Here is an 18,762-nt window from a genome sequence, read left to right as displayed (position 1 = left end):
CATAGATAAAATAAGTATTTTACTGCACTGACACACTCTCTTTCTGTCTCTCTGTTTTCCTCTGACCTGGTCACACTGTCCGCGACTGACCATGCATTGTACAATGACCTTCTACATGCACATGACGTGAGTATCAAATACCATTTAAGCTGTATTAAAAAAAGGCATTTGCGCTATTGTTGCAGTAATGATCCCACTGAACTGTTGCATTGCAAGGATTGTTTTGAGGGCATTGCACTGATGTTCTGCATCCAGTACATACAGAGTGACAATTCTTCTTTTGTGCAAACTGGGCCCCTCTTCTTTGTAGACTCCATCTGTATCTTCTTCATGCATGTATTCAATGTAGTTGTGCCTGGTTAAAAAGTGTCTTCTATGATAATCCTTCATTTAACTGTGTGAAAAGATGACTGACATCCTTTTGAATGTTCGGGGTCAAACAGATTCAAAAAAGACATTGTGAAGGAATCCCAATGAGAGCTTGTAGCTGAATTTATGGTACACTGTTTTTTTTTTTTGACCTGCTGGTGCCCACATCAGACTAGTTTTGGGAGGGGTAATGTGACCGTGTCACCCTCAGGCATCTGGACGCAAACACATCTTTATCTCTCGTGAACACATGCTCCCAGCGTGCATTACAGCTCTATGTTAAGTTAGAGTAGGATTGGTGGGGATTCTGTCTCTCACGACAGATAATAAGCTTTCACCATGGATTTTTTTTTGAAATTACATATATTTATATCCAGACTGGACTGTGTAATTGAAAAGTGTCAGTGTAGAGGAAACATTAAAAGTGTAATTGTGGTGCAGTCTTAAACATTTGTAAAGTATAGATATATAACCAGTTTTTACACCAGTCCCACCACAGTGACTTTAGCTGTATGTGAAAAGTTAATTCTTCACCATCTCTCCACCAGGTGGCAGTGTAAACTAATAAAACGTGGCCTTTTACAGTAGCATCAGCTGATAAACCACAGTGCAGCATGTACTTAGGTGGCCTAGAATGTCGGCTACAATTTATTCAATGTGCTGTGAGCTCCAGGGCTTGGTTCAAAGTCTTTTCAAGAGTGCTTTAAGTCTCAGAAGAGATCCCAGTGTTTGCATATTCATGTAAGCATTCCATTTCCAATCTGTGTGACCACTTTGCATTGTTTGTGGATGCAAATGTTTATGACAGTTTTACTAGCTGCAAAAAAATATGAGGATTTTTTTAGGAAAATTGTCCCGTCCTATTCTTTTTGTAGCACAGGATGCATTTAATCTATGAAACATAATGTCCAGACTTTTCCCTTTATAAACATCATTCGTTGTAAATTAAAATCTCTAAGGTGTGAAAGAATTCAAACTTGGCCTAAAACCAGAAGTAGGGGCAGCATGTCTGCTGGCAGAAAAGGGCGGAAACATGGAACATTCCTGGTTCATAAATTCTTAATAACATAATGGTGCATTATGAATATTGATGCCCTGCTACCATCTATCCCATCAGTGGTCTTGAGAGCTCCAATTCTGAGCACAAATAAAAACCACTGCAACCATGCTGCCATTAATGCACTCAAAATTCATATTCAAAGCATTTTCAAAGCTGCACATGTTGTTTTACGTTAAGGAAAGGCGGCACGGTGTGTGTAATGCGTACCCAGATGCAGCACTGAAAGTCAAAGAGAGATGAATTTGATGGAAGTGGTATGGGACATTATGTAATCATTCAGCGATGGAGCCAGAGAGGATAAAGATGTTCCAAACAAACATAACCCCCATGCACTCATCTGGAGTAATGCACTGCACCATCGCATGTGCGTGTCTGCCCATGCTTTTGAACAAATGTGGAAGAGTGGCAGGGGAAACAGAAACTGTGCATCAGTGTTTTGGGCGTGTCTGCTGTGTGAGTGGGTCGTCTCAGAGTCTGTGGTTCCAGTCTGTCGCTGTCTCGAGGGACTGTGGGTCTGTGAGTGCCGCTCCTCTTCTCCTCCCCTCTCTTTTCTGTCTCTCCTCCCTCTCCTGGGTCCAGCTCAACACCTGCTCCTTGCAGTAGGCACAGGGCAGGGCAGGGGTTCCTAAGCAACTGGAGGCAACGCGAGTAGTTACATATAGTCTTTGTTTCTCTCCCTCGCTCTGCCTATGTCTTTTTGACTCTCTCAATCCATCTGAAAGTAAAAAGTCGGATTCTTCCTTTAAATGTGTTATGTTTCAGTCAATGTTTAACACCACCAGGCTGAGCAATGTTGTGCTGCTGATATGTCGTCACTTTGCTCTGCAGGTCAAAGTCTAAAGCAGAAAAAAGGCCATTATGAACTCTTACCATGTTTGAGAGATATTTTCTGTTTCCCTCTCATTTCATGTGGTGTCTCTCATTTTTATTGTTAACTGCTTTGGACTTTATAACAATCTAGATCATCGGATTTGTGGAGTAACCTTTATACTGGTAAGACTGCCTGACAAGAATAGCAGATAAATTGCCAAGAAATGACATGTGACACTGCTGTGCATGCCACATGAACTTGTCTCTGTGAGACAAAGGTGATGGTGCCTTACCCCGTGTGGTTTAGAGAATAATGAACCCCCTTCCCCCCCCCCCCCGTCTGTGAGCCGTATGGCCCTAATGGGGTCAGGCAGATGGGTGGGGACCATGCCTAGGTCCATAAAGACAGCTTGTATGTGTGTGTGTATGTGCACGTGATCATATGCACATGTGAATCTTTGAATTTCTAGAGTTCAATTAAGGTGGTCTGCTGTTGGACATGCCATTTTCAGCTGGTACTTGTGTCCTCGTGAATTTAAAACTGTGCCTCTGTCAGTATGCCGCCAATTGGCTCAGGGTTGTAGTCCTGACACCCTCATACTGTGCAGATGAATGCACCGCGTTGGTGCTTGAAAAGACTGGGCAAGACTCTCAAGAGTATTCCTGTTGCCTCTCTGTCTCCCGCCTCTTTCTGGACATTGTACTGTGTTAATGACTGTACTCTTTGGCATGCCTTCCTCCACGCCTGTTGGGAATTTTTGTAATGAGGCTTTGTGTATTGTTCCAACATAGTGATGAGTTGTGAATGAATGTAATATTTTCCTTGTCAGTAGAAGAAAATATACACAGATGTTGGTCAGAAGTCAGTAATTTATCTGCAGATTTTGACAGTTAATGGGATACTCCTGTGTTTTTCAGTCTTAGATTACTGCTGCACTTTCATCTTAAATATATATTTCTATAACACAGAATTATATTTATAGGCGTGAACAGTTCTGATCAGCATTACATGAAGGCTGTGCCCTTCCCATCCACCTGGGCATGCGGTTGTGAGACATGCTGGTAGGTTCTCAGTTGGTCAACTCAAGTCCAAGCCTCAGTGTGAGACTCCACCCCTTTACGAGCATCGGACACGTTCAGCACAACAAAGCATGTGTGTCTCCGCAACATTGTTTCTCCTCTGAACGTGCGGAATATAAGATTTTGTCGGATTTTGGGCTGTTTGCTTTCCCATTGATGCTAATCCTAGAGTAGGTAAGCCAAATTTAAGATTTCTGTTCCTTGCGCGAAGGGGATGAGTTAGTGTTTATTTGTTTTGTTGTTCATTCGGCGCCATTTTCATACACAGATTGTTTAAATACCCTGGCACGTTGGTCCGATACAGCCCAATACTCTTTAACGGTTTAATTGAAAAAAAAAAAAAGTTTGGAATTGAAGTCGTATTACGCTCTGTTACCATGCAACAGTTAAACAATGATTTGTTAAAGCAAAATTAAAATTGTATAGCCTATGTATTTCCCAATATAAAATAGCGGAGTAGCAGTATAACAACATCCCCGTGAATCAAAAGTGGCCCGTGTTAGCGGAGGCAGCGATGTGTTTTCGTCATGTGTTTCAGTTGTTTTTGTGAAAATGAATGGGCAGGCAAGTTATCACGCTGCTAAAAGAGGGTGCACAGTTTACACATATTGTATGTAAAAGTCACTTTTACAAAATAGTTTGTTTTTGTATCAAGAGTACACAGAGTAAGCGGTATTATTATTATTATTAATAATGATAATGATAATTGTTATTATTATGCAATGTCTAATAAAGTAAGGTAAAGATGATGACTATATGGGGAAAAAGTACATGTTTTCTCTTCAGCCTCAGTGCTTTCTGTCCAGCAATGGCTTATCTTCACATAAAGTACAGTATAGATAACATTCAGTACAAGAGGAAAAAAAATCCTAAATTGAAATTATGAACTGTCAGGAGGTGATACTATTGTCATATTTCATTACCCTAAATCATACATATTGTTCCAGATGATGCATGTGTGTTTCCTTGTGTCAGCATGATATTCCCCGCTATTTCCAAGAATGTGTCAGCTGAGATTCACACATGTTTGTTGCTTTTTTTTTTGTGCAGTTTCAGAGATAGCTCTGCGTTTGGGTTTAATTTTCTGCTTGACATGACTTGCTTTTACCCCAAGAGGAGTGAATGGGTTAAAAATATCCATCTTTGCTGGAGGGCGACATATGTGAATATGTGTCTGTTCCTATGCGCGCACATGCCTGTACTACCCGTAACGCACTTAGGAGAAACTCATCCAATAAGCCTCATATCCATTGATGATACTAATGGATATTTATAGTCAGATAATCTTTTATGAAGCGCTGCAGATATGACGTAGGAAGGATGAGACAGAGGCGGCATTAATGCAGTTGGACTGGCAAGTGCTTGCACGAGCAACAGAAGTAAACATAGAGGTTAAAAAATGGCAGAGATAAGACCTGGGTGCTCTCCTGTACTGCTGAATCAGCAGTGTTGTGAACACAGAGCTGCTGAAGTGATGTTGAAGGGTGTTTTTGGCTCCGCTGTGTGAGAGTGAGGTCACCAAGGTCCCAGAAGAGCTTGCTGGTGTTAATCCTCTTTTGGGAGTTATGATGCATTCGAGCAGTTAGACTACTACTCTGTTGTGTGAGCATTACTAAATAGGCAACGGACTCCACAACAGATTCCTATGCTCTTTTCTTCATGAATGAGAGAATCTGTGAATTTGAATAATTTTAAGACTCAGCCAAAGAAATCAAACTTCCTATTCACACACATAATTCTGAGATCCAATTGCAGAATTATTTTAATTTCTATATCATAAATTGAGTAACAATATAGTACTCCACTTAGAACCTGAAGGAATAAATGAATGAGATCTGGATTTTGTGTGCATCCAACATAAGAAAAGGACACTTTTTTCAATAATGTGCACTGGTGTACAGATAAGGGCTGTGGCTGAGGTGATGTTGGAAGTGGATTCAGAATTGCTTTCAGGGCCATCACAGTAAATCAATGAAGCTACTTCATTCTTTTCCCATGTTGGTTCATGTTACAGCATCAGGCTCAGAGACCATCTGTGTGTATTGATTATTTTAGCATTGGGTTTGGTATAGATTTACACAGAGAACGAGACTCAAATAAACCTAATGCTTTCTGGTTGAGTATCCCCCAGTTCACACAAGAGAGTTGGTGCCACGGATTATAGTGTTTCATTCAAAGTTTGATCACTTTTTTAATTCCCTCTACACATGTTTCTATAATCTTGAAAGGATGCAGTGGTATTTTAGAACATACGATCATTTAAAAAGAAGCGTGTGCTATAATGACTTCAGTGTTTGCCCATTTTGTATGTGTTTGTGATGTTGCTAGGCAGGTTTATGTGTGTTAACTGAAAATATGAACAGCCACACATGTGTTAGTGTGTATGTTGGCATGTGTGTCTGTGTTTACTTAGAGAGGTTAATAGGAGCCACCATGTGGCCAGAGGACTGATATCTTGGCCTTCAGTTCATTTCTGTTGATTTTCAGCCAGGTAGGCGGGGCCCGCATAAAACCATGAATCAGCACAGCTGATTGCCTCTGTCCTTCTGCCAGCTCTTCTCCCTCTCCCACACACAGAGATGCACACAGACTGAGAGACATAGAGAGAGACAGAGAACCAGAGTGGAGGAGACAGTGAGATGGATAGTGTAGGCAGGTAGATAGATGGAGATAATCTTATTTGGTCACTTGGGGGCTGATTAACTCTAAACTCCTTCTAATTCCTTAAGCCTTCTCTCAGTACCCAGGAAACATGCTTTCTTTATGTCCTAGTATTCCTACAAGGTAAACTTATTGTCAAACTCGTGTTACTCATCAGTCAGTCACCAATATTAATTAGGAAGGGGCAGTGAATGGTCTCAAAATAAATGAAATCATTCTCTGTTGTCTTAAAAGCTAGCTTGTAAATGTAGTACTGTGTGTGTTTGTAGCCGTGCACACATGTTTGCACATGTGCATATGCATGTCGCGTGTAGTACACTGTGAACAGAAATAGATATGAGCTTGTCTGTACAGGATAACTAATGAGTCCCTGCATCCTGAGCACATGTAGCTATTTATATACTATAACCTCCTCCTTCTCCTCCTCCTCCTCTGCAAGCTCTTCCCCATTCAGCTCTCTTGTCTCATTTCATTACACACATATACACACACCAACACTCGCACAGCAGCACTGCAGCATCACTGGCAAGCCTTTGGTATCCAGACAAATTCCTGAAAATATCTTTTTAACCCCGATTACTTGGGGTAGTGAGGAGCTCCAATGAGTTTTGGTGTTAGTATTAATTAAGACAATGGGTTAGTTAATCAGTTCAAACGTTTTTTTAATGATTTTAATGAACACTATTAATAAATGCAGCTTCGACTGTTAGTGTTCCTTAAATTTAAGCAATAAAATATTAAATTTAATCAAAATGCAAGTCACTTAGTCCCTCTGAAGTCAATTTAAATGTGTTCTCATCCTCTTTCCCTTGAGTGAAATTCACAGAGTCAAATCAAAGCTCTTCAAATTTCAAATGATCTTCCTGTGGGAACATTAGATTCAATTAAAAGTCTTATAAATAAACTTTAAATCAGATCCTGATTCCACCCCAGCCCCAGCGTTTGCACCTGATCCAGCAGCTCTTCACGAGCTCACTCTTGCTAGAGGGTGGCCTCCTTCATCTATAATTTAGCTCATTAGAGACACTAATTATGGAGTATTGGGGGCAGATTTTTAACAGTACAGCAATATTTCATCTAATTACCTCCACAGTGAAAAAGAAATATGCTTAGTATTATGAGAGATTGATGTTATATTGAGAGATCCTGTGGTGTAGCTGCCGCTGTCTCAATCAGTCATGATGCAGGATGGTCCTGCTCAGCTGGCTGATAGCAGAGATGTTAGATAGGCAACACAAAATGGAGTAGGCAGCAGACACAAGCTCAGCTGGTCCATTAGGAGCATGTCCTTTTCCTGACAATCAGAATTGAGATGACAGAGCATTAAAAGACCCAGAGGAGCCCGTGAGCATCGATGCATACCGGTGTGTGCATATGTGTGTGTGTGGTGACCTAGGGAACAGGCCTATGGGGGGTCTTGTGGGGGGAAGGGTAGGCAGGATTAGTAATAGTGTGCAGCACAGTTATTGGTCACTGGACACAAACAATGGGAGGGCTAAAGAGGATTTGGTCTGTGTGTGTACCCCCTCCTCCTCTCCTGCTGTCCTGCAGTGCCACCGGGAAGTGTATGGTATAGAGAGCCAGGCTGCACCCTTTTGGGCGGCCCTGTACATCTGGAAGATTGGCCTGCCTGTCTGTCTACCACATCCCCTCCCCCACTCTTTACAAGGCAGAGTAGGACTTGAACTACATATGGAAGAGAAAAGCACAGCGACATTAGTCACCAATTAGACGAGGCCTAGTCCAGACAGGATGCGTGTCCGTCTCATTAAAGTTAAGAAACCATTGTTATGTGAGCCACTGGAACTGATAAATCTCACTTGGGAGAGGTGTGTGTGTGTGTGTGTGATTGCATAATACCTGCACTGTCAGTTGTGTGATTTGTTCAGCTGGTTAGAAGTTTCTAAATATACCAGATTAGTCTTCTCGCTGCCACACCATTGACTTAAAGTCGTGTTCCTCAAGCTCAGAGGCCCTTGTAGTGTGACTTTAAAGGCAGATACTGATATCGATATATGCAAGCTTGAAAAAAAAAAAACCATTAACAATATATCGGATGATTTTCATTTTCTAACAAAAACACACCACACCAACAAACATTTTTCAAATCCAACATTACTAACGTGTAAATTAAAAGCAGCAATTCTGTTCTGCAATTCCTTCTTACTGATTTGCCAACATATGTGTCGAAATTGGTATATCAAAGTGAATGATATACTGGCCTAGATTATTAATCAGTCAGGCTCTATTTTCTAATTTTAAATATTGTAAATCATCTGGAAAATCTGTTGCATGCATAAAATAAGCAGGCAGGAAGTTTTGAAATTTTGACTAATCCAACAAGTTACATACACAACGAATTAAGATTCTTCACATCTATGCAAAAATTATTCCTATCATGCAATAAAGCAGTCCCGCTGATTGGTTTTCATCACTGCCCACAATGGCCAAATCCACCCAGAAATATTAATGACGAAGCTACATCCCTATAAACAGTATTGAGAAATCTCTGAGAGTTGACGCTTTATATCTTCTCACCCAGTCCTAGTTCTGTGTGTATGTAGATGCCTGAGATGACAAGGCATGCTTGGCGAGGACGATGCGGGCGGTGCTAATAGGCAGCTCCAGAACAAAATGCCTCCTTTGTGTCAGTGAGATTTAATGAGTCTGTGATAGGCAGTGTTGTGAGCTTGCCCTCAGAACTCCATGTAGACACAGACACTCTTAAACAAGGAAGGCTATTGTGTGGTTAAGTGATGTCTGTGTATGTGTGAGTAAGTGTGTGTGTGTTTGAATTGGAATATAATCTGTCAGTGGCAGTTGGCTTCATGTTTTATGGAATGAGTCTCAGAGCAGGAGGCTAACAATACATTTAAACAGCAATGTAAATTACTTATTGTAGGAACTGCTTAAGGTAAATTGCTCTTGATTAGCGCATCAGCGGAAATGATAAAATACTAAGTGAGAATGATGAAGCAGATGACCCTGTTTGCATGATAAAAGATGATAGCTTCTATTGCATCATTGCTATGTATTGAGAAAAGTGATCAAAAAAGAGTTGTAACTAACTTATTTTCAGTATCAATTAATCTGATTAATCTGATATTGTTTTAATTAATAGATTTATTCTTTGAACTATAAAGTTGTAAAAGAAAATGCCTATCACAGTCCTCAAAATGCTTCTTTTGTCCAGCCAAAAGTCACAAAGTAAAAGAAAGTAATTTACACAATGATATTAAAGAGAAAAGGCAGGAAATTTAATGATATAGAACCAGTACGTTTTTGTTTTTGAACATGAACATTAGTGATTTAGTGACATTATAGTACATTTACCTGCCATTTCCTAAACACAGGCTGATAGTCCAGTGCACCTAATCTTGTTTGTTGTGTTCCAAGTATAGCTGTGCTGTCACATTCTGTGAAGCACCGTGACCTTTCTCCATCTCTGACTCCCTTCTGTTCTCCTTCCCAGTGGCTACCATGACAACAGAGGCAAGTGCAGTGAGTGAGGCAGACACTGAGGGCAAGCAGAAGGCCAGCGGCGCCGAGCCCGAACCAGAACCAGAGAACAAACAGAAGCCAGAGGCGGCAGCGTCTGAGCCGGAGGGGGAGCAGTCGAGCAAGAGGGCCCAGGGGCAGGCCTCTGAGCCTGGGCCAGCTGACATAACTACCTCCCCCGAGGAGGAGCAGCTGAAGCCTCGTACCCGGACCTCTGCTGGCAAAGGCCTGTCTCGCCTCTTCTCATCTTTCCTCAAACGCCGCTCACAGTGCTCCGAGGGAGAGGGGTTTGAGGCAGAGAAAGCTAGGGAGGAAAAGGCAGACAAAGAGGAAAAATCTGACAAGGCGGAAGAGGAGATAGTGGAGGTGGTGAAAAGTGAAGAGAAGGAGGCTAAAGCGGAGGAGGAAAAACCTGAGGTGAAAGAAGTGCAAAAGAAAGAAGAAAAAGTAGAACAAAAGGAGGATAAAAAGAAAGAGGAAGAAAAAGTTGAGAAGAAGGGCAGTAAAAAGAAAAAGAAAGATGCCAAGAAGAAAGTAGAGGAGAAGAATGAGGACAAAGTGAAAAAGGACGAGGAAAAAAAGGAAGAGGAAAAAGTGAAAAAGAAACAGGAGAAGAAAGAGGAGCAAAAAGAGGAGGAGAAAACACAGCATACTGTAGAAAAGAAGGAGGAAACATTGGAGAAGAAGAAAGAAGAGGAAGAAAAGAAGGAGACCACTGAGGTTAAAGAAAAGGGGACAGAGGCTGGAAAGAAAGAGGAGGAAAAAGTAGATAAGAAGGTGGCAAAGAAAAAAGAAAAAGAAGAAAAGGTAAAGAAGAAGGAAGAGGAAAAAGCAAAGAGGAAAGCAGAGGAAGAAGAAAGGGCAAAGAAGAGAGAGGAGGAGAAAACAAAGAAGAAAGAAGAAGAAAAAGCTAAAGAGGCGGAAAAAGCAAAGAAGAAAGAGGAGGAGAAGGGCAAAAAGAAAGAGGAGGAGAAACCGAAAGAGGAGTCAAAAAAGAAAGAAGACGAGAAGGTGAAAGAAGAGGCAAAGAAGAAAGAGAAGGAAAAGGAGGAAGAAAAGACAGAGGAAAAGCAAAAGAAGGAAGAGGAAAAGGGGAAGAAAAAAGAGAAGGGGAAGAACAAAGGAAAGAAGGAGGTGAAAGGGTCAAGTGAGGAGCAGGTGAAAGCACCGATCGCTGCTCCAGAGCCTGAGCTCAAAACTGAGCCAGATACTGAACAGGTTCCTGATCAGCACTCAATAAGCAGCTCAGAGACACAGGTGAGTGACTGACAAAAATTAGCCTTCACTGAATAGATCGGGATTTTGGAAAATAAGATTATTTGCTTTCTTGCTGAGAGGTAAATGAGAGGGTTGAGACCACCCTAATGTAAACCTAAATTATTGTCAGATACTGCAGATACACATGAAAAATAGAGCTCTCCTGCATACAGATTCACACGGCAGATTGAATTGTAGTAGAGGAGCATGTGTTTTTCTTTTCTTTGTAATGAATTTTTAATGTTGTGGACAGCTTGCTCAGCGAAAGTAACTATGCTGGGTCGAGCTGAAAGCTTGGTCTCAAGCCAAAATGATCCATGCTGAGCTATTATCAACAGCAGTATAATTACTGTTTACTTAAGATCTGTAGTTGTTTTAATTATAGTGCTGTCATCATTTAAAACAAAAGTACATTGTGTCCTCCCACATTCTTCTCATCTGTATTTGACATACTTTGCAAATGTCTTGTGTTGACTCTACCAGCCAGCACAGGAGGAACACAAGGAAGAAGCTGCGATAAAGGAGGAGCCTGAAGTAGTGGAAGAAGTAAAGAAGGAGGACACAGAGGAAAAGGAGGAAGAACCAGCAGAAGAGGAGAAAGAAGTCAAAGGAGAGGAAAAGGCAGAGGAGGAGGTGAAGAAGGAGAAGCCTTCTAAAGAAAAGAAGACAGAGAACAAGACAGAAGAGGCTAAAGGCTCCAAACGTCAGAAAACCATGCAATGCAAAGTTACCTTACTGGATGACACTCAGTTTGAGTGTGAGCTTGATGTAAGTGACAAATTACAGTATGTTCTCCTGTGTTTGCGTAATGGCTGCCTCTCCAGTTAATCATTAAATTGTTGAGGACTGAATAATACTGAATAATACATCTCACCCACTGTGTGGCTTTCTGCTTGTTGTGTCTCTCTTCATCATTTAGAAACATGCTAAAGGCCAGGAACTATTGACAAAGGTATTGGACCATGTCAACCTGCTGGAGAAAGATTACTTTGGCCTCGCTAACTGGGAAACCCCAACCAGCAAGGTAGGCTGTGTTTTCTCCTCTGGTTTTATATCAAGCACAACCAGGTATTTTACATGACACTGACAAGAAACTGGGTGTAAGCAGTTGATAATTTTTTTCCCTCATTTTCCACAGACATGGTTGGAACCCACAAAAGAGATCCGGAAACAGGTTTCAGGCGCTGTCTATGAGTTTACACTCAACGTGAAGTTCTACCCTCCTGATCCAGCTCAGCTTACCGAAGACCTCACCAGGTGAATGTCTTAGGTGTTAAAGGAATAGTTTGACATTTTGCAAAATCTGTTGATTCCCTTTCTTGCTGAGATTCAGATGAGAAGATTGATACCACTCTCATGTCGGCTTGTGAAATATAAAGCTTGAGCCAACAGCTGGTTAGCTCAGCATTAAGAAATTGGCCTCTACAGCTCAGTAATGTTGTATCTTGTTTGTTTAATCCGTATCAAAGCTGAAATGTAAAAACAAAAAGTTGTGGATTTGTGGTTGTCTCTTGGCTGGCAACCTCGCAGGGATGACAAGACTTTGGGAAGTTACTGCCTCTGGCTGTTTTCACCAAGTAATAGTTACAGCATGTGGCCCTGTCACTTTTCATCTTTACATTTAATTTTTTTTTTGTAAAGATAAAGCAACTGACATATAACATGTTAGTGAGTCCGTTCCCTCCCGCTCTTTATGCTTAGCTAAGCTGGCCACTTGTTTGACTTTAGCTTTGTATTTGGCATGCAGACATGAGAGCTGTCTCGTCCTTCTTACTCTCAAGAAAGGGCATATTTCCAAAAATGTTGTTACTACAATGAAATGTTGTATTATCTCAGAATAAAGTATTTCTGTCATTCTTTCATAAGTTTTCTTATTTCTTCATTCACATCTCCTCCAGGTACTTTCTGTGTCTCCAGCTGAGGAAGGACATTATGCTTGGTGTTCTTCCCTGTTCCTTTGTCACACTATCCTTGCTGGGCTCCTACGCAGCCCAGTCAGAGCTTGGGGAGTATGACCCAGAAGTACATGGAACAGAATATGTTAAAGACCTCAATCTGGCACCTGGACAAACCAAAGAGCTGGAGGACAAAGTGATGGAGCTGCATCGCACATACAGGTAATCAAAAGGGATGGGCATTGAATGGCGCAATATAGCAATGGCAAGTTAACACATAACTTTCATCAAGTTTGAGTAAGCACAATTCAACAGACAGAAACTGTTCAGGGCCTCTGCATCTTCAGTGCTTTGACAAGTCCTTCAAATAATCTTGACAGTAAAATATGTCCTGTAAAAGACTGCCCATCTGTGCTTCCAGGTCAATGAGTCCAGCCCAAGCAGACATGTTGTTTCTGGAAAATGCCAAGAAACTTGCCATGTATGGAGTTGACCTTCACCAAGCCAAGGTATGGTGTTTTTTTAATTATGATTTTTTTTTATTTTTTTTTAATTTTTTTTTATTAATCTTTAGTTTTTCATCTAAAGTCCTCTGTTCAAATATGTATTGACTTCCTTTCATTTTTAAATTGCATGTCAACATTTTGCTGCAGCATGCTTGTCTTACATAAGAAGCATCCAAATTTTAATTACAAAATTGATGTCAGCCTCCTTTCAGAAAAAATTAGAGATTAATAACATTTCGAACTCCATGACCTCAAACTCCATGGCCTCCTACTGTGAGAAAGTCTGCCCCCCAGTGACCGCTTACTGGAAGTGCGGGCTACTGGTTACGATGTGCAGTGATACAATGTCACATCTTTTTTTGTGTATGCAGGATCTGGATGGTGTTGACATTACACTTGGGGTTTGCTCCAGTGGTCTGATGGTTTACAAGGACAAGCTGAGGATCAACCGTTTCCCTTGGCCCAAAGTGCTTAAGATCTCTTACAAACGCAGCAGCTTCTTTATCAAGATCCGGCCATCAGAGGTAAATCTGAACTTAATTTTGACATTCTGTTTTTTTTTTATTTTTTTTTTATATATCTTGTCTTTCTACCTCATCCAGACTCCATATTGCATCCACTGACATTTAGTCCTCAGTCTTAACCCCCTTATTTTACCCCCCTTGGAATGGTGTGAAGAATTTACTTCTACTAAATCCCTAAAGATTACTGTTGGATTTGCTCATGAACGGTCTTTCAAATTTGACGATTTAAAGTTCCCAACTCTGGTTTATTCATTATGTTTTCATGCTGCATGGCAGAATAATGTCTTCAACATAAGATCATTGTATTCCGCTTTGACCTTATATTTGTTTCTTCACCTACAGCAAGAGCAGTATGAAAGCACAATTGGCTTCAAACTGCCCAACTACAAAGCCTCAAAGAAGCTGTGGAAAGTTTGTGTTGAACACCATACCTTCTTCAGGTAAGAGCAGGTCGTTCTCGCCTCATTCTGAATGACACTACCCTGCCTGGCAACAGAGGTCATTCTCAGGTTCTGCCTATCCCCTAGATAATTGGCTAACAGGTCTCTGAAGCTTAATCCCTACACCGGCTCCGTGGCAGTGTAAGCACAGAGGAAGCTACATACCCATGAATTTCCCGAAGGGGATAAATTAAGTATCTATCTATCTATCTAGTCCTGAGTTTAGAAGTAAACCCAAAAATTGTTGTCTTTTTAATAAGATCAAGGTCAAACTTGTTGCTAAGCTTTTTACACAACTATGCCAATTTGTAGGGAATGCAAAATCTTGTGATGTGATATTAATATAATTTGTATTTGCACCCCAGGTATGTGAGTCTGTCACTTTGATGAAATCGTCAGATTGATTAAATGTTGGGTGGATGAAAATGAAATTACTATAACTGTCCCTCAGGGTTTCGACAGTGGAGCCACCCTCATCACGTCGCTTCCTCGTCTTGGGCTCAAAGTTCCGGTACAGCGGGCGAACTCAGGCCCAGACCCGCCAGGCGAGCTCCATGATTGACCGCCCAGCACCTCGCTTCACACGCTCTGCGAGCAAGAGGCTGTCCCGTAACTTAGATGGAGGTATGTGTGTGAAGTGTGTGAACCACTCTTGGTTTCACTGTATATGCATCTCATAATAAACACAACCCTCTGACTTGTTTCACTGTTGCAGCTGGAGATGACACTCTCCAGTTTCTGCAACAGCTCTCAGCATCAACCAGATCTGAGGCTGATGATTGGTCATTGATGCTGGAATCTGACAAACCTCAGCCTTCATCTGAATTCCCAGGTACCAGGAACTGTGTGGAAGTGCGCCGCCACTTTTTGGCACATTTGCTGCATTTATTTTATTCTTGCTCACAAACATCCTTATCGCATCAATTAACATTCCCGTCCTTTCTGGATCATTTGCTTTCTTGCCCGTAAACCTTTGAAGACATTACCCCTCAGCTTTGGCACGAATGGTTTAGTTGTCAGGAAGGTGACCTAATCTGACATGCGGATGATGACACCCACCTTGTACTTTCCCTGGCATGATCCCAGGGTAATTTTGGTCACTGTGAACTCTACAGAAAAAAAAGAGTTTCCTCAAATGTTTAACTGCACAGAGGCATTTCCAGTCTTGAAGCTACTGTTCCTCTTTCTTTTTGGCATTTTCAGAAGTTGCTGCTTGATGTGTGTTGCACAACAACTACTTGCATTTGCTTCTGGCTTGTATCTTTATGTTCAACATCATAACTGACTGACTCACTCATTGCAACTCCAGTGGCTGTCATTAAAACAGGATAAAGTTGGAACTGTAAACGCTCAACATTTATGGCCAGTTTTTTTTTTTATCTGTTCTTGTTCTGAAGAATGAGAGGCATCTTTCATTCAGCTTTGTACTAACCATAGTCAAAAACACGCTTGAAGCACTGTGAAACGTTCACAGCGGCCGTCATCTCCCAAGCAAAACATTACATAACTGCTATCACCTCGTCATCTCTTCACAGCCAGAGGGGAGTCCAAGCAGACTTTCACTCAGTCACGGGAGGAGGGCCAGTCTGTTCAGACGGTCACAGTGACCTGGCAGGACACTGAGACCGGGCAGAATGGCTCTCAAACCATCACCCAGACAGTCAGTCAGCCATGGCAGGAGCTGCCATCTGATGAGCAGCAGCAGTGGAGAAAGCAAGACGAGTGGTCTGCCCTGTTGTATCGCCATCCTCCTTTTCCCTTTATCCCACCCTTTGATTTCGTGAAACAGCCAGGTATCTTCACACATCTGCCACTATATGTATGCTGCATTATTCCCCAAGGCTTTCATATAAACCACACATGTAGCGCTGTTCTGCCTTTTATTTTCAGCTGTTTGCAATTTGAGATTTGGTTGTTTTTTTTCTCATTTGCTGTGAAAGTGCTGAGCATTGCTTCTCTGATTTTTGTCAGCTGAGCTCAGCTTGACAGAAATGAACTCTATGGACAGGCTCTTGCAACCACTGCTGAAACAGCAAGATGATTGGTTCTTGTACTTTGACCGAATCTTCACCCTGTCTTCGCTTGAGAGTGTTGAAAAACCATGTGAGTTTCTTTGTGTGGAAGTATGACAAACATTTATGGAATTCAAATGCAGTTAGTAAAATATGGTAACAGCCTGCATTATGAACCAATTTTTGGTTTGTTTCATGTGTCACCCCTGCTCCTCCCAGTCTCTCCCCTAGCTCAGCTCCAGCTCCAGGAGAAGGAAGAACAGGAACTGACCACAGAGGAGGTCATTGACAGGCTTCAGGAATCAGTGACCTTGGTAGACAAACTGATAGAGGCGGAGGTTTTGGAAAGGAGACTGAGGGAAGTGAAAGATTTGGAGGAAAGGCTTCAAGAAATGGATGAGGTGGCAGAAAGACTTCAAGAAGTGATAGAGGATGAATTGGGGAAGGAGGAAGTAGACAAGTTAAGAGAAGAAGAAGAAGAAGAATTGGAGAGGGAAAAACAAATGCACATGGAAGGTAGAACAGTAAGAGTGGGGAAGAAATCTGTGAGGATGATAGAAACAAAAGAGGAGGATGAAGTGGATGAACTGGAAGAGCAAATAAAGCAGGTGTTTTTAAAAGGCTTGTTGCCTGAGGAGGAAGAGGTTGAGGTGAAGCAGGAGAGTGAAAAAGAGGTGACAGCCGAGACTCTGTTAGATGATAGTTTGAGAGAGAAGCTACGCCAGATAGAAAAAGAATGGAAAAATGAGGTGGAGGAAAAGCTTGGCTCTCCAGACGTCGCTGGCACCACTTCTTTAATTACAGTTCAGAGGGCGGAGCGTAGGACTATGAAGAGAGTGACTATTGTAGATGAGAGAGGGCAACAACTGGGAGATGTAGACGACATGCAGGAACAGGCTGGTGTTATATCAGACGAGAGGTTAGAAAAACAAGAGTTGTGGCGTAAGACGGATCTACTGGTAGAGAGAACTCTGAGAGAGGTCACAAAGGAGCTTCAGGCTGAGGGTCAGTCTCAGGTGGAAGATAAAGATGTCTGGTTCATAGTTTTTGACCGGCCTCCACACAAAGCTGTTTCCAAACCACCAGGTACAGTATGTCATTGTGCAAACAGCTTTAGACCACAACTAATCTCTATAATATTTTAATATCACTACAATTTCCCTTATTTTTTGGTCCATCTGTCCATAAAATCCTCTTTAGATTCAATAGACATCATCTGAAGTTAAAGGAGAATTCAACAGGCTGGTTCCTGTCTTATTGTGATGGCTCTTCACTTTTGCTTATAAATAGAATGGGACATTTATGAAAGGGCTGTCAGTGCTGGGTATAGGTTTGGGTTACATTCAGGTGAACCCAGTGTAGTGGAAGTAATGACAGTAAAGCTGACATAAAACATTTGGTTGATTATAGCTCAATAATAGATAGATCCTAATGGGGCAAAAGCGGGAAAATATGGATATCAAAGGCTCAGAAATGGCTACAGCCTTCATTTACTCAAGTATGCGAGAGAGTTTAAACAATAAAACAAACATTACTAACATATTAACCAACTAGGTTTTTCTTCTTTTCTTGGTATTGTTATTGTGATAGCTGCTACAATGAGGTGCTTGAGATGTTTGACTTTGAATTTGCAGTATATACAGTATATATATATATATACCTAGATGGTATAGTTAGTATAGTTTCTTGCAAGTCAGAATTCATATAAGCTTTTTATCACTGCAAGTTTGCTCCCACATTGAAAGACTCTATGTCTTTACTCTCATCATTAGTTACCACTGTGGAACATGCTCAAGTGGATAAAGGCGAGTATGTCATCTCAAAGCCTGAGATTACAACAGTTGAGGAGAAAACAGAGATTATAGTAGAAGAGAGAAAAATAAGAGAAGAGGAAGCCTGGCATGCACCAGAGATCCCGCCACCACAGGCCATCACAGAAAGAGATGATGGCTGGTTTGTGTTGCTGGATGTTGTTCCCGGAGAGACATCATATGTACCACCAGGTACTGCTAAAATCCCATTGCGCCTTACATTAAGCTTTGTATTGTGCTTGCTACTTGTGTTAAAACTGTTTCTGTTCATATCAGTTATCTTGAAGGAACGAGACCAGATGGAGGCAGAAAGTGTTGTCTCTGTGGTTGGATCTGCAGTATATGAGGAGATTAGAGAAGTAGTTGTTGAAGAGAGAAAGATAATACACGAGGCACCAAGACATCCACAAGAAATCCTTCTACAGCCAGTGACGGACAGAGATGATGACTGGTTTGTGTTGCTGGATGTTGTTCCTAGAGAGACATCCTATGTACCACCAGGTATTGCTAAAATCCCCATGAGCCTTTATTATGCCTCACATTGTGCTTGCTACTTACGTTAAAACTGTTTCTGTTCGTATCAGTTATCTTGAAGGGACGAGACCAGGTGGATGCAGAAAGTTTTGTCTCTGTGATTGGAGCCCCAGCAGTTCAGGAGATTAGAGAAATAATTGTTGAAGAGAGAAAGATAATAGAAGAGGCACCAAGACGTCCACAAGAGATCCCACTACAGCCAGTGATGGATAGAGATGATGACTGGTTTGTGTTGCTGGATGTTGTTCCCAGAGAGACATCATATGTACCACCAGGTATTGCTGAAATCCCCTGCACTGCTTTGC

General features: G+C 41.5%; 1 protein-coding gene across 11 annotated transcripts in view; it reads left to right on the top strand.

The window, feature by feature from the left end:
* Nucleotides 1-18,762, top strand: part of LOC111664930 (uncharacterized) — a 31,939-nt gene continuing 13,177 nt past the window's right edge. For 6 of the 11 annotated variants that reach the window (XM_087177551.1, XM_087177549.1, XM_087177547.1 and 3 more), the window contains exons 1-16: nucleotides 1,800-1,945; nucleotides 9,453-10,735; nucleotides 11,219-11,503; nucleotides 11,655-11,759; nucleotides 11,874-11,992; nucleotides 12,634-12,852; nucleotides 13,052-13,139; nucleotides 13,508-13,660; nucleotides 14,003-14,100; nucleotides 14,552-14,724; nucleotides 14,816-14,932; nucleotides 15,636-15,893; nucleotides 16,072-16,203; nucleotides 16,332-17,198; nucleotides 17,885-18,424; nucleotides 18,508-18,732. In XM_087177551.1, coding sequence (XP_087033677.1) covers nucleotides 1,822-1,945; nucleotides 9,453-10,735; nucleotides 11,219-11,503; nucleotides 11,655-11,759; nucleotides 11,874-11,992; nucleotides 12,634-12,852; nucleotides 13,052-13,139; nucleotides 13,508-13,660; nucleotides 14,003-14,100; nucleotides 14,552-14,724; nucleotides 14,816-14,932; nucleotides 15,636-15,893; nucleotides 16,072-16,203; nucleotides 16,332-17,198; nucleotides 17,885-18,424; nucleotides 18,508-18,732 — 4,786 coding nt within the window. In that variant the 5' untranslated portion in view covers nucleotides 1,800-1,821. Of the gene's footprint in view, nucleotides 127-1,797; nucleotides 1,946-3,338; nucleotides 3,494-9,452; nucleotides 10,736-11,218; nucleotides 11,504-11,654; nucleotides 11,760-11,873; nucleotides 11,993-12,633; nucleotides 12,853-13,051; nucleotides 13,140-13,507; nucleotides 13,661-14,002; nucleotides 14,101-14,551; nucleotides 14,725-14,815; nucleotides 14,933-15,635; nucleotides 15,894-16,071; nucleotides 16,204-16,331; nucleotides 17,199-17,884; nucleotides 18,425-18,507; nucleotides 18,733-18,762 lie in introns of those variants that run through there. The other 5 variants (XM_087177553.1, XM_087177550.1, XM_023419734.2 and 2 more) reach the window with 5 other exon arrangements.

Source organism: Seriola lalandi, unplaced genomic scaffold (assembly GCF_002814215.2).
Source record: "Seriola lalandi dorsalis isolate HSWRI2012SDOR001 ecotype SW California unplaced genomic scaffold, Sedor1 jcf7180002054609, whole genome shotgun sequence".
Classification (NCBI taxonomy): Eukaryota; Metazoa; Chordata; class Actinopteri; order Carangiformes; family Carangidae; genus Seriola; species Seriola lalandi.
Note: the sequence above shows the minus strand (reverse complement) of the source record. Positions and strands in the feature narration are given on the sequence as shown.